A 15,383-nucleotide genomic window follows, 5' to 3' on the forward strand; every position below is an offset into this window, starting at 1 on the left:
AAAATATGATCTTTCGCGCACAGAATTATGGCAGAAATGTAAGCCCATATTATAGGGAATGTTTCCTGAGAACCATTTTAAATTATTATTTTAAAATACATTCCAATAGAAAACAGTTTTAAATTGTTATAAAATTCCACAGTATTGTTTTACTGTAATTTTGAATAAATGCAACAAAAAAGACATCTTAAATGTTAACAAAAAATCTTACCAACCTCATATTTTTGAATAGTGTATGTAAAATAATTTTTACTAATGATCTCAGGTTTGGACCTCACTGTGTGCTGAAACCCAAAAGCAAAGCAGTGAAATCTGACTTACCTACAGAAATCCGGAGGCACCATGCCGTACACATTGATTCTGTCACAGAGCTCTAAGGCAATAGTCATTGTGAACCAGCCTGTGCTTAACCACGAGTTAGAGATTCTCCTGAAAGAGAAACAGAGAGAGAGTCTGCTGAAAACAATACAATGAATACCAAACTGCGAGGCGTGCTGTAGTTAACATTACAGAAGATATTTCCGTTATAAATTCCACACACGCAAGCCCAAGATTCTGTTGCGTTTAGAGTGCTGTCCAGCTGTCAGGATCATTTCTACAACCGAACATTATCATCAACTGCTCATCAGTTCTGCCAACCTGCCGTCTGACATGAAAGCCCTGGTGAATCTTTGACAAATAACACATTAATAAAGGAAAACAAACAGCATTAGTGAACAACAACAACCCGGACGTGATTGATTAGAAGCCTCTGATTACTGTTAAATTACCTCAGACAACAGAGCATCCACGTCTGGCAGATGCAATGTAAATAATCTCTCGTGCATGCGCTAGAATATCCAATGGAATTAATCAACATCTAAACTATAACCTCTGCACAGTTAGGGGCCATTCACAGAGAACATGTTTTTGAATACCACTGCACTTTTTTTCCATTGTTTTTTATAAATTTTTTTCAAAAGCAGTACCTAACGCATGACATGGCATCCAAAAAATGCAGGTCCCCATGAGGGAAACAAATTATTAAAAATAGTAAATGGTGTTTATCTGAATGTGTAACAATGCAAACAGGTTTTCTGTAAGGGGTAGGTTTAGGGTTAGGGGATAGAAAATATCGTTTGGTCAGTATAAAAGTAATAGAAGTCTATGGAAAGTCCCCACAATTCACAGAAACAAATGTGTGTGTGTCTGTGTGTGTGTTCTACTACACTTCTTATTAATTGTTTTTCTATGCACTAGATCGTCTCGGTTACGTATGTAACCCTCGTTCCCTGAAGGAGGGAACGGAGACATCACGTCGGATGACCGACGAATTGGGATCTCGCTTAGAGGGACCAATCTACTTTGAGTGTAAACTAAACGAGCCAATGCACATTGGCATGTGATTATTGCATCCAGCTGCTGCTTATCACAGCGTGAGTATAAGTAGGCAGCAGATGCAGCGCATATTCAGGTTGGCTGCCGCCAGAGGGAACCCCAGATCTAGGCAGTGGCACGGGCACTCCACCCCCTTGCAGGTAACGGAGTCTGGTCCGCAACTCCGAGATGGTCATACCCCCGCAATGGGAGCATGAGTCATCCACGAAAGCCACCTCAGCGTGCTTCATGCCCAGGCACGAGAGGCAGCGATCGTGACCTTCACCCGGCGCCAGGTAACGACTGCACCCAGAAACCCACGGATGGTATGACATCTTTAAAAAGATGCATCTTTAAAAAGACGTTCCACCCGTGAAGCTCTTTTAAAGAAGTCTTATGACCTGTGCGGTTCTGGATGTGGTCGTTACCTGGCGCCTCAGGACCGTCACGATCGCTGCCTCACATGTCTGGGCATTAAGCACGCTGAGGAAGCGTTCGTGGATGGTGCATGTTCTCTGTGTGGGGACATGACCATCTCGGAGTTGCTTAAAAGACTACAGAGTCCCTCTGCCTCTGCCTCCGGGGCGTCGCTGCTTCTGGTGGAGTCAGAGGTGATTTGAGGATCACAGTGAGGGTTTCTCCCGAGGAAGTTCCTCACCCCTCAAGCACTCCACAGCCGGTGGAGCTGCCGGAGGTACGTGCTGGACATTTATTTGCATTACAAATGTTTTATCAAGTCAAGTCACCTTTATTTATATAGCGCTTTTAACAATACAGATTGTGTCAAAGCAACTGTACAGCATTAATTGGGAAAATAGTGTCAATAATGGAAAATGACAATAATAAAGACTGCACCCAGAAACCCACGGATGGTATGACATCTTTAAAAAGATGCATCTTTAAAAAGACGTTCCACCCGTGAAGCTCTTTTAAAGAAGTCTTATGACCTGTGCGGTTCTGGATGTGGTCGTTACCTGGCGCCTCAGGACCGTCACGATCGCTGCCTCACATGTCTGGGCATTAAGCACGCTGAGGAAGCGTTCGTGGATGGTGCATGTTCTCTGTGTGGGGACATGACCATCTCGGAGTTGCTTAAAAGACTACAGAGTCCCTCTGCCTCTGCCTCCGGGGCGTCGCTGCTTCTGGTGGAGTCAGAGGTGATTTGAGGATCACAGTGAGGGTTTCTCCCGAGGAAGTTCCTCACCCCTCAAGCACTCCACAGCCGGTGGAGCTGCCGGAGGTACGTGCTGGACATTTATTTGCATTACAAATGTTTTATCAAGTCAAGTCACCTTTATTTATATAGCGCTTTTAACAATACAGATTGTGTCAAAGCAACTGTACAGCATTAATTGGGAAAATAGTGTCAATAATGGAAAATGACAATAATAAACACTCAATTTTCAGTTAAAGGCAGTTCATCATTGAATTCAATGATATCATCCAGCTCAGTTCAGTTTAAATAGTATCTGCGCAATCGACGATATCGCTGGAAATTAAGTGTCCCAAACTAAGCAAGCCAAAGGCGACAGCGGCAAGGAACCAAAACTCCATCGGTGACAGAATGGAGAAAAAGCCTTGGGAGAAACCAGGCTAAGTTGGGGGGCCAGTTCTCCTCTGGCCAGACGAAACCAGCAGTTTAGTTCCAGGCTGCAGCAAAGTCACATTTTATAATGCATTATATTTAAAGAATTCAAGTAAACTCTAATCAAACATCAAATAAGTTCTGACTGGCTGTTGTTGTGCCACTTCATAAACCAATTTCACTTTTAGGGCAAGATTTACTAAACAGGGCAAATTAGCGTTAGAGCGCAATTCCATAAATGCATGGATGGGAAGGTAAAATTCTGACAAGGTGCATATTAAAGAACACAGATGCAACATCTCATTTTCATAATGACTAGCGCAATCTACCTAGAGCAGCGCAAATTACCGCCTTATTTTACTAGAGGACATATAAACGGAAAAGATGGTGTTCAAAAAGTTCAAAAGCAAAAATATACAAGGCTTACTCATGTATTATCGAGGTGGAAGAACATAAGACTGCTCATAAAGGCAAAATGAGGATGTCCACCACCTCTGCATTTCAATTATCCAAAGAATTCAACGTCACAACATTGAACATATGTGCTTGACCAAACATAACATTTAATGTTCAATATCCAGCAAATACTATCCAGATATCATGGAAACATATTGCTTAGATCAACCCCTATGAACACATTCTGACAGACTGTATTCTCCAAAGCAGGATTGCTTAGAAGCCAATGTGACCAGATGCAGGAGAAAACAACAGAAGGCGAGAAAACTGAACTGCTAAGTCGTGGAAAAACAAAATGTCAGAACTTTGCGCTGTGTTTGTGCCGCAGAGCTGTCACTGCCAGGCCGGAGAGCAAAGACACTACGTCCCCATTGCCAAGTACTCCTGCATGACTATTTACATGACCTATAATGCAGAAATTATAACACCATCAGCCTGAATTACTTTAGAAATGGTCTTGGGGTTTAACTGTAAGTACAGTTTCAGAAGGTCCTTGAAGGCTGAGGTTCTCATGGCCCTATGACTCTTCAAGAAAGCAATAAGCCATGAGACACCATGCGTTACAGTGATTTTACCACAGGTAATAGGTGTCCACAACATGACTAGACTGGTTTATTGCTTTTATAAAAAGGCATCAATGTGACAAGACACCACTGTTCAATAAACAGTTTCATATGTTCATTCAGTTTCATACATTCATTTTATGATTGATCATTTACAAAGGAAAGAATCGAAAAAATATTATACTGCATATAAATGTATATGTTTTATATATACACATTCATATATATGCATTTATATTTAATTTATTTACATATTTATTTATAAATATTTCATATTTCAACAAAAGAACTAACAAATCATCAATAATTTGTATTGAACAATAAAAAAACAATACGGTCCCCCTAAAAGATCTGTAAAGTTCTGGAAATGGAAATGTTATTTTCATTAACGGTTATCGCATATGTATTCTTCCGACAATGCAAATGGAATGCGCTACTAAAATACTCTGGCAGTATTTCCTGCACTACAACCCCATTACTGAATCTACAGCGCAAAAACGACAGCCCGACCAGTGTAGAAAGAATGATGAGCCATTTTTTTTTAGTGAATCAAAAACATTTTGTTTTCCAAAGAAATTACTCTAATGATCTTTTACTTTTTAGTGAATTAAAACCATACTGCGCAACCATTGTAGTTTGATTCCCGAATAAATGAATCTCATGAACTGGTTCTTTGTAGTGAATCACACACATACAGTTTGTTACATTGTCTCATGAGACTTAAATCAGTGTATTTTGGTTGTTCATATTACAGTATGCAGTTAAAGATGCACATTAATGAATATGAATATCAAACAAATGAGTGAAATATGTTGCCAAATTTTGATGTTTAGTATTGTTGTTTATTTAATACTGTATATGGGTAGGGCCAATTATAGGATTGCATTTATTATGCCTCTACAAAGACAAAAATGTTCTTAAAATGTCTTTGTAAACACCTTTTGCAAGAACTGTTTTAAATGTATTATCAAAATGATTATCTACAGCAAATCCTACTCTAGTGAAAGCATGGTTCATTGAATATTAATAAGGTTACATGACTGGATAAATCTTTAGAATTCCAGGTTATTATAAGCCAGGGGTTCTCAACTCTGACCCTTAAGGTCCACTTTCCTGCAGAGTTTAGCTCCAACCCTAATCAAACTCACCTGAACAAGCGAATCAAGGCCTACAGGATTACTAGAAAGATTGGTCAAGATTGGAGTTAAACTGTGTAGAAAAGCAGACCTTGAGATCCAGAGTTGAGAAACGCTGTTACATGCTGTCACTACGGTTATTCATTCATGTGTTCCACAAAATCAAAAAGTAAACTATTCTTTTAATAAGCACAGTAGGCTTTGCATGACCTAAATTATATTGAGTTCAGCCTCAGCCACAGTAGGATTTGTTAATTTGCAACCTAGATTTTCAACCCAAAACATCACTGAGGTAAAATTTACAGCTAAAAATAGTAATTACATTTACATTTACATTTATTCATTTTGCAGACGCTTTTATCCAAAGCGACTTACAACTGGGGGATACATAAAGCGATTCTTCTTAAAGAGGCAAACAGATACAGGAAGTGCTCGTAATGGGAAGTCGGGGGAAGTCGTGGCCTAATGGTTAGAGAGTTGGACTCATAACCCAAAGGTTGTGGGTTCGAGTCTCGTACCGGCAGGGATTGTAGGTGGGGGGAGTGAATGTACACCTTCAATACCACGACTGAGGTGCCCTTGAGCAAGGCACCAAACCCCCAACTGCTCCCCAGGCGCTGCAGCATAAATGGCTGCCCACTGCTCCGGGTGTGTGTTCACTGCTGTGTGTGTGCACTTTGGATGGGTTTAATGCCGAGCACTAATTCCGAGTATGGGTCACCATACTTGGCCACATGTCACGTCAAGTTGTTTTTTTTTATACCAAGTTTCAGGCATTTGTTCAAATAAGTACAAGCTAGAAAGTGAAGGAATTTGATTGTGCTTGATGGGAGTCCAGCCAGAAGAGCATTGCAGTAGTCCAGCCTACAAATGACAAGGGCCTGGACAAGAAGTTGTGCAGCATGCTCCGTTAGAAAGGGCCTGATCTTTCTGATGTTGTGCAATGCAAACCTGCAAGATCGAGCAGTCTTTGCAATGTGGTCTTTGAAGGTCAGCTGGTCTGGACGAATCCAGGTCTCAGTCAAGCCTAAGATGCTGAGTGCGGATTGTAAAGAAAAAGCAGAAATTAAGTCTGCTTTGTTGACAGCTGACTGACAATTCCAGAAACCCACAGAGAAAGAAAGAGGTGCGGTAGAAGATGTAGAGATAGGATGCAAGTTAGCAAGATTGCGATGCCGTCTGCGTGTGATGTTAGAGCGTTGTTGAGAGACAACCGGAAGGTTTTGGAAACACATGATAGAGGTGGAAAAGAGAGGACAGAAAAGGAGAGTGTGTAAAGGGAAGATAAAAATAATACTTAAGTGCGTTGCCGGTTTCGTTGCTCGGTGAAGTCGTGCAGGTAAAGTCGCAGGTCTTTACACTCGTCGGTCTTCACCCGAGAAGGCTGAACACGAGGGCTGAACGCTTCCGCTGATGCTTCCGCGTTAGTGCACAGACATCAAAGAAATACACAGTCTAAGAGACTAAACTGAAAAAAGCTGTGACCGCCTTCTAATTAGCACAGCCAATAGCCTATAGCAGGGCAATTGTTAGCCCTGAATAATTATTGGTATATAATTGTTTGTGATTAATGCATTTATAGGCAGTAGTGTTTTTTAGTTTCTGTAGTTTCTTATAGTAACTTTTGATAGACCAGCTCTTTGAAATTCTGCATGTATGCAAACAAACATGAGAAACCACTGATCAAACCAATAAAGCAACAGCAGCCATGCTTCTCTAGTCCAATCCTGACATCTAACAGAGACAGATTTTTGTTGCGCATGGTTGGTATGATTCTCACAGCAATCTTTTGTCTTCTCTGCTTTTCATTTGCCACTTTTGGGAATAACACCAACGAAAATGATACAAGATGAAAGAAAGACACACTTTGATGGCTGCAATAAGACTGCTGTGATAATAAGGGACAGCAGCTACAAAACACTCCTGTATCATTCTAAGCCAATTCATCAGTCGTGGCCTAATGGTTAGAGAGTCGGACTCATAACCCAAAGGTTGTGGGTTCGAGTCTCGTGCCGGCAGGGATTGTAGGTGGGGGGAGTGAATGTACAGCACTCTCTCCCACCTTCAATACCATGACTGAGGTGCCCTTGAGCAAGGCACCGAACCCCCAACTGCTCCCCGGGCGCCGCAGCATAAAATGGCTGCCCACTGCACCGGGTGTGTGTTCACGGTTTGTGTGTGTTCACTGCTGTGTGTGTGTGCACTTTGGATGGGTAAATGCAGAGCACTAATTCTGAGTATGGGTCACCATACTTGGCCACATGTCACTTCACTTCACTTCAGTGGTAATATTTACATTTCTTACTAATGAGCCTCCAAATAGTTTTAAGGAGCACTCTGTAAAAATTGTGTTTTTGCGATAAAACCCACATGAAAAGACATTCACTAATGAGATCTTCAGGATGACACATCACCATAACTAGATTAGTGTTCATTTGAACTATCAGAATATAACCAGGACCCGTAAATTTACAGCATTCACTTTAAAAAATAAAGGTTCCAACAGGGGGTTTCACAACAATGCCATAAAAAAAAAACATTTTTGGTTCCCCAAAGAACCTTTCAGTGAACAGTTCTTAAAAGAACCGTTTTATTCTTTGTGTGAAGAACATTGAATTAGTCTGAAGAACACTTTTCTACTATAAAGAACCTTTTGTGCAATGGAAAGGTTCCATGTATGTTACAGGTTATTTATGGAACCATCCATGTCAATAAAGAACCTTTATTTTTAAAAGTGAATGACAAATTCAAGTTCTGTGGACAAAAAATGAATATATTAAAACCCCCATTCGCTGCAAACACACTAAGCTGCGCGCACACACTTGCTTTGATTAAGTGGAGATCTTGGCTTAATGTTCAAATCTAGATTCCCACAAAAACTGATTTCCCATGTGATCCTAGAGTTGAAAGGGAAAAAGATGCTGGTCTTCTCAGAGAGCAGTAAATGTGGAATAAGAATGGCCTCTGCAGACTCTATTCTAGGACACGCATCATCTTTCCTTTATAACACCTTTTTAAAATAAAAATAGGTCAAGAAAAATTAGGGCATGTCACATGGCTAATATTGGCACGTTGATGAAAATGTCTGCTATCTCAATAATGTAAATGCACGCCTTCGGTTAATTGAGTTCTGCAGACCCATTTTAGTTCAGAAATGGGTTTGAAAATATTTTGCCTTTATACAATGAAACATCAAAGTAGTGTATCATCACATATTTAAGCTTATTTCCTGAACCGTATCATTACAGATACTAAAACTGGCCTCTTATCAAATAATACAATTTTAAATTGGCTCTGTAAAACATAATAAAATGGCCGTTACCTGTCTTTGCCAGTCTCTCTCTTGAATAGTTCATCAAACTGGAGCATTTTCTGCCAGGAGATGATATAGACCTTGAGTTTAGGTAGCACTTGGTTCATAAGCCGCAGGTTGTTATAAACCAGCCCTTTCCCATCACGTCGCATGTAACTGCTGGGTCCCCAGAAGATGAAGACCGTGTCCTGACTGGAGTTGAGGAGTTCGTGGCGACTGCGCAGCACTCTCTGCATGCTGGAATGAGCGATGACCCTCAGACTCGTGCGGTGACCCACGTCCACCCCGTAGCCACGGGCCGTGGGCGCATCATTCATTCGGATGACGCACTCCGCCTGATCGATCTCTTTTCCGCGACCCCCACCGGTTAGATGACCCGAGCTGGTGACCAGCGCGCAGCTCCTGCAGTGCATCTTCAGAGGCTGTGGGGAAGAGAGTGGAAAGATTAGCTCTGTGCAAGTGTAAAACCATAGTCAATATTTCATACAGAATCTATATTAGATGCAGCAGTCATTTAAATAATGTATACGTGGCTAAGCAAATGTAAACACTGGTGTACCAGTTCAAGGCAAACAAGTTAAACCTCAATGCCTTATTGGTATTTCTTTAACTACACTTTTATGGCCCAGGGGGTGGAGATTTCATTTTTATTTTTAACTTTTTGTTATATAAAGTTCAAATTAAAACTGTTTTAGAAACCTTTACACCAGGCCAGTTTTAGTTAACAGCAACAATACTTTACAGTTGTGACATCATTTTCAGCATTACTAACGAAATGCTACATGAAATTTACTATACGAAATTTAGAGCTTGATATAAAATATGTAATGTGAATATTTTGGCCAGAATATAATAATAAGCAGAATATTTGTATCGTGTGTCGTTTCTAATCATACTGTAATTCTGTTAAATTATGCAAAAAATGAAAATATTATTTCATTGTGTGTATTTAGGATACATAAAATGCTAGCTATGAAATTAGTTTTGCATTTTCATCAAACAATGATATTAAAGAGATAATTCACCCAAAAGTGAAAGTCAGGTTTGGAACAACATGAGGATGAGTATGATGATGACAGAGCATTTTTATTTGGCAGTGGCTATCTGCACTAAGTGTGAATAGCGATTTACACTATATGAAAATAGCATATTTTCTTAGCGATAGATGCTATTTACACTATATTATAATAGCATATTTTCTAAGCGATAGATGCTATTTACACTAAGTGCAAATAGCAATGGATTCTATTAACAATAATTGCAAATAGCAATGGATTCTATTTACACTAAGTGAAAATAGCTGTATTTCTTAACAATATGTTATTTACACTAAGTGCAAATCTAAATTCTACTTACACTGTGTTCAAATAGCAAGATTTCCTGCTATTTATAATACTTATTGAAAATAGTGGCAATGAATTGCACCTCAGTATTGTAGTACATTATAAAACAGTACACAATATTACCGTATTGAGTGTAAATTATAATTTTAATTCAAATTATTAAATGGATGCCACTTTATTGGGACAATAAAGCCATCCCTACACCTACACCTACACTATACCTGATATTTAATTTTCTACTTTTTGATTATTTCCTTAATTTTTATTGAAAATAAATGCCTTTCCGTTTTGATATGAGATTTAAAAAGTGAGAAAAAAAGTTCGGCAAAAAGGCGGGTTCGAACTCGGGTCGATCACGCTAAAAAGCTCACACCTTACTATCTACGCCAGTAGATCTGATGTTTAATATGTGTCTTTTGTAGTGTTGACTACACCAATCACACGTTGGTGGGTGGAGTTAGTGTAAATAGCCTCTGCCAATAAGGCGGGCTATTTGCACTTAGAGTAAATAGACACTGCATTTTTATTTCTGGGTGAACGATCCAGTTAATATACAACATATGTGGTGGAAATGACGTGTTGGTTAAAAAAATAATTATTTGGTTAAAGAAGAAAAATTTGAAAAGAGTGTAAATACTGTTTTAAGAGAACTTATTTTAAATAGTAGTTTATTAGTTTATTTTCCACAAGGGCCAAGTGTCCACTGGTGAAGAAGCATTCGTATATGACTAAACAACTGTTTAATTTTGTCTTCAGCTCCTCTTTTGGTACTCTGGGTTATAGGTCTGGTAGAATGCACCTGAGAATCAATGGAGGCTCTTCAAATTAAAAGATCTATTAAGAGAAAAAAAGTCCTAGTTTCAAAGATACTGTTGACATATTCACTGCAATTTTGCCTGAGGATTTCTTTATTCACAACATCTTGCTTGAAGCGGTTAGTAATTCAGGCCTCCTAACCTTGAATAGTTTTAAAATCCGTCCAGCTTCTCCTACACATCTCCACATTCAAACCACATACTATTCCACTGTGTGGCTTTCCATTCTCTACAGCTTTCCATGAATTATTCCAAGCCGACATAAACGCACCATTGGTATTCTTACAGTGATAAGGGCACAGTCCCTTCAGCCCCATCCTTGGGGGATAAAGTCTTTCAGGAATAAAGGTCCATCTTCGCTTCTCAAGGAAGTGTTGCATTTACGGTGAAATTTCTCTTCCCCATCCTCTGTCATGCTCTTTAAATCAATAATATGCAAAGAGCGCTGCCAGCGTTGTGTAATTTGTCCTGGATGAAGGCATCTGCTGTGAGGGAAATAATAATAACAAATGGTGCCATGTATTCTGCAGGCAGTGCTGCGGCATTTGCATGCGTCTCCTCTTGGCGTCCGATGCTCTCTAGGTAATGAAACTCAGCCGCAGGTCAAAGAAGACACAGGTGCTGCTCCACTGACATAATGTTTAATGAGGCCGGGAGCAGCTGAAATCCTTGTGGGCCACATGAGCTTCCTGTCACAAAAAATCCTTTGTTTAACTGCTGATAAACGCCCCGATATAGTCGATAGCTGCACGGGAGACTCTTGAGATCTGTTTTATACCTAGATGCTGCATTAGTGAGGGTTAAATTAACACAATAGCAATTCCTTAGAGTCATTGTCCAACAAGTCTTAACATGTGGGCATTTAAATCTGCCCTGGGACAGCAAAAATCTGATATTTTTTTGGCATATTCAACTCAAATCCATGCAATATTGAAATCTAAACAGCACAAAAACACATGAAATGGGATAAACTTGATCTGAAACACATTAACACATGGTTTGTGTCCAGAGGCACTCATTGCCAGGGTATGGACCGCCAACCGCAGATCTCCAGAGTCCTCTGTTCTTGGCCATTCTTTCCAACTGGTTCCAGGTGTAACCCATCTTGATGATGTCAGCCTCGAGGTCATGTTGCCAGGTGTTTCTTGGGTGGCCACTTCAATGTCTGCCCCCAGATGTTTGGTTGGCAGTTTACAGAGGGTGTCTCCTATCCAGCCCCATCTTCTCTTCCTGATTTCTTATTCAGCAGGAAGTTAATGTGTCCTTTCCCAAATATTTTTTATTGCTGATAGTGTCAGGCCAGCGGATCTGGAGAATCTTTCTATGGCAGCTATTGATGAAGGTTTGGACCTTCCCGATGGTCATCTTGGTTGTCCTTCAGGTTTCAGCTCCATACAGCAACAATGACTTGAAGTTGGAGTTGAAAAGGCAGGTATTTGTTGCCAAGGACAAATCTCTGGAGCTCCAGATATTCTTGAGCTGTATGAAGGCTGTTTTGGCAATTCTTGCCTTGACATTTGTGTCTGTACCCCCCCTTTTGGTCACTGATGCTGGCCAGGTAGATGAAGTCCTGGACTTCTTCCAGGGGACTTCCATTCAGTATGATCCTTGCTTGTGGATTTTATCTAGAGGATCTTGGTCTTAAAAAGAAAAGGTGTAGCGCACCAAAATGTTTACAGATATAGCTGATTTGTCACTAAACATTCTCATGGTTCAACACAAATCTTTTTTAATTCTACGATGATAGTTCAAATTTAGCAAAAACTAGTTTGGAAACAAGTGGATGGAAACCAGTTTTTCATTTGGGCATTTTCACTTTGTCAATAACAGAACAGCGCAAAAAGTGGATGTAAGCTTGTGTCACAATCACTATGTAGTATATAGTAAACGAGTGAACGAGTCAGCAGTTTTGGACAGAGTATACGCATGAATGCGTGATACATCTCTGTCATCCGTTGTCTCATGCGGCTCATGATTTTCCATCCTCTCTTTCCACAATGACAGCTACTCATAGTTTTATGAGAAAGGCTCTTGGCATGGTGTTGACGCTTTTATCATTACTGAAGTAACCATTGTAAATACGCCGGATATTGATTACAATGACTAAACAAACGGATCAGTTTTCATCACTTACAAAATGACAAAGTGCAGACAGTCAATCCTAAAGATTGATTTGAAAACCAAATCAGATTTGTGTGCAGTGTAAGCAAAACGCCTCAGTGTCCTGGGTGTTTTCTACAGTGCTTGAGCTTTTACTTCACACTGTGAATTACATATTGCAGCGAGAGCCAGACTCTGTCCATGAAGCTTGAGGAAATGTCACTGGGAAATGGCACAATCAGATTGACGGCCATCTGAGAAGCAGATGACGAGCAATCTTACAAAATGACACATGAACGCTACCCTGGCATGATGACTTGAGAATTTAAGCATTTTGTGTAATTCTATAAAAGGTCAGCTAAGATTATCTTACTGAGTGCTATACTTGAAGGTTCAAAATAAAATATGAAATTAACTGAAAATGATGCAAATTTAGCATTAGTTATTTGATTGAAAACATTAATACACCTTGAAGTGTCAAATACAGCTGCAATCTTTTTTGTGTGTGTGTGTGTGTGTGTGTTTTGCAATGTCACTGCATCTCCAGAAGTGCTGGGGGCAAAATATGCTTTAACAAAAACATTCATTGCTGTCTGGTATCATGAGAGAAATGTTTATTATATATTTCACTATTAATAGAGCATTTTAACAGGACAGCCAGACATGTGTTTTGTGAATGATGAATTATGTAATAATTAGGGATGCACCAATACCACTTTTTCCAGTACTCACCCGATACCGATACTTTTATTTTTGGTACTTGCCGATACCGAGTACCGATACCAATATTTTTATTGCATTTGTAAATTTTTTAAATATTGGGTACAGAAACTAAAAGAGTATGTATAATGTTAGTTGGTTAACTTCATTTATCAAATATATACAGTCAAACCAAAATTTATTCAGACACCTTCAACAATTCTCACATTATCACAGTTTATTCGCTCTAGTTTAGAAAATGGTAATAAAATATGACAAGAGTTAAACTGTGTCAGAACAAATTCAGCTTGATAATATCAGATAACTTTGATAGAAAGGTATGTAATGGATTACAATAAACCAAAAATTATTCATACAGCTGTCAATATTTACACAACTATCAATACTTTGTCGGGTGACCCTTAGCCTTAATGACAGCCTGTAGTCTTCTGGGCATGCTGTCAACCAGGTTCATGCAAACTTGAACTTCAATTTTTTCCCAGACTCGGTCTGAATAAATTTTGGTCCCAAATTTGTATACATTTTACTGGTAGTTCACTGTATGAAGAATTTTTGGGTATAATATATCACAGTTTAGTTTATTTTGCTATCCTCATAAATGAACTATAGTTTCCTACACCCACTAGTAAAAAAATATAAAAAATTATATCTGGTCTCTGAATAATTTTTGGTTTGACTGTATATCCTTCTGTTATTTTCAGACTTAATTATGCCCAGTAAAATGTATTTTACAAGTTTTTGTTACTTTCACTGATATTTTTTTTCTCTCTCTATGGTAGCCTATATCATCTTTAATTTAATAGCATTAGAGCAGCTCCATTGCAGCGGCTTAGTACTGTAATCACGCAGTTTGCTGTAAAAATGCAGGGAACCACTCGCTATAAATCTCCTAACTGTGATATTTTCATAAATAGAAGTCACATTTTTTTTCGATTTATTTTCCAAACCCACTCATATAATGCAGAAACACTCATGAAGCAAGCAAAACACGCGCAACGCGTGCACGTATTTGTACTGGTGAAGAATGAGAGGGACAGGTACAGTACAGCCTAGCGCATTTCACACAGGCTGTTAGTTTCACTTTCGCCAGAAAGTCATGTATGCTTAAGGGTGAAAATAAATGACGTTTATAGTGAATGCCCCTATAAATTGTCTTATATTTACGATTTAGTTTTAATCCTAAGTGAGCGAACATCAATAAAAATCACACAACAGAAGTGCACGCTCTCTCTCTCCCTCCCTCCCTACCATTAAGTAACTTGTGCATTGTTTTACTTACTTCTTTTTGACATATCCGACTGAACTACAAATTTTCCAGTGATGTCTGCGAGAAAGGGTTCATTCGACAAGCTCGCGCATCTGTGATGCTGCGCACTCAATCCACTCAGCGTGATTTGCTTACCAGCTGGCGCAAATCAGCTATACAGGCATTAATACTGAATGTTTTATATTCATTGCATACATATACTTCGTAGACATATTTAATCTTTAATAACTCCATTCTGCTGTCTGTTGTCGGTGTTTCTTTGTTTGAATATGGCACTTATCACATGCTGTGTGGTATCAGCGTTTGGTATCGGGGCATTTTAACGAGTACGAGTACAGGAGCTCAGTATCGGGCCCGATACCGATACCAGTATCGGTATTGGTGCATCCCTAGTAATAATTCAATTATGCAAGAGTTCTGCACATGGGGTCGAATGGAGTACTCTTCTAAAAACCATATGGTTTATGGTACCAAATGTCCATGTTAAAACAGTCTGAAGCAGAAGGCCGAATGAATTAAATTTGATTAATTAGGGATGCTTCAATATGAAAATTCTGGCAAGTTGACAATTATTTTTTTTATGTCATAGCCAATAATCAATAAATGGCCAATATTAACATTTCTATACTTTTTTTAAGAATTAAAAACTAAAATCAACGAATATAAATCAGATTTGAGATTTGCTAAAGGTTACAAGTTGTTAAGTTCTTATTGGAAAAACATGCCTGT

At 39.2% G+C, this 15,383-nt stretch overlaps 1 protein-coding gene across 1 annotated transcript in view; it reads right to left on the bottom strand.

The window, feature by feature from the left end:
* The window catches only part of st6galnac5a (ST6 (alpha-N-acetyl-neuraminyl-2,3-beta-galactosyl-1,3)-N-acetylgalactosaminide alpha-2,6-sialyltransferase 5a), a 45,015-nt gene that overhangs the window by 5,079 nt on the left and 24,553 nt on the right, over positions 1-15,383 (bottom strand). The window contains exons 3-4 of the mRNA XM_016291549.1: positions 8,419-8,831; positions 322-429 (exon numbers count right to left, since the gene is read on the bottom strand). Coding sequence (XP_016147035.1) covers positions 322-429; positions 8,419-8,831 — 521 coding nt within the window. The remainder of the gene's footprint in view (positions 1-321; positions 430-8,418; positions 8,832-15,383) is intronic.

The sequence above is a fragment of the Sinocyclocheilus grahami genome, unplaced genomic scaffold, assembly GCF_001515645.1.
Source record: "Sinocyclocheilus grahami isolate Dianchi unplaced genomic scaffold, SAMN03320097.WGS_v1.1 scaffold273.1, whole genome shotgun sequence".
NCBI classification, from domain to species: Eukaryota; Metazoa; Chordata; class Actinopteri; order Cypriniformes; family Cyprinidae; genus Sinocyclocheilus; species Sinocyclocheilus grahami.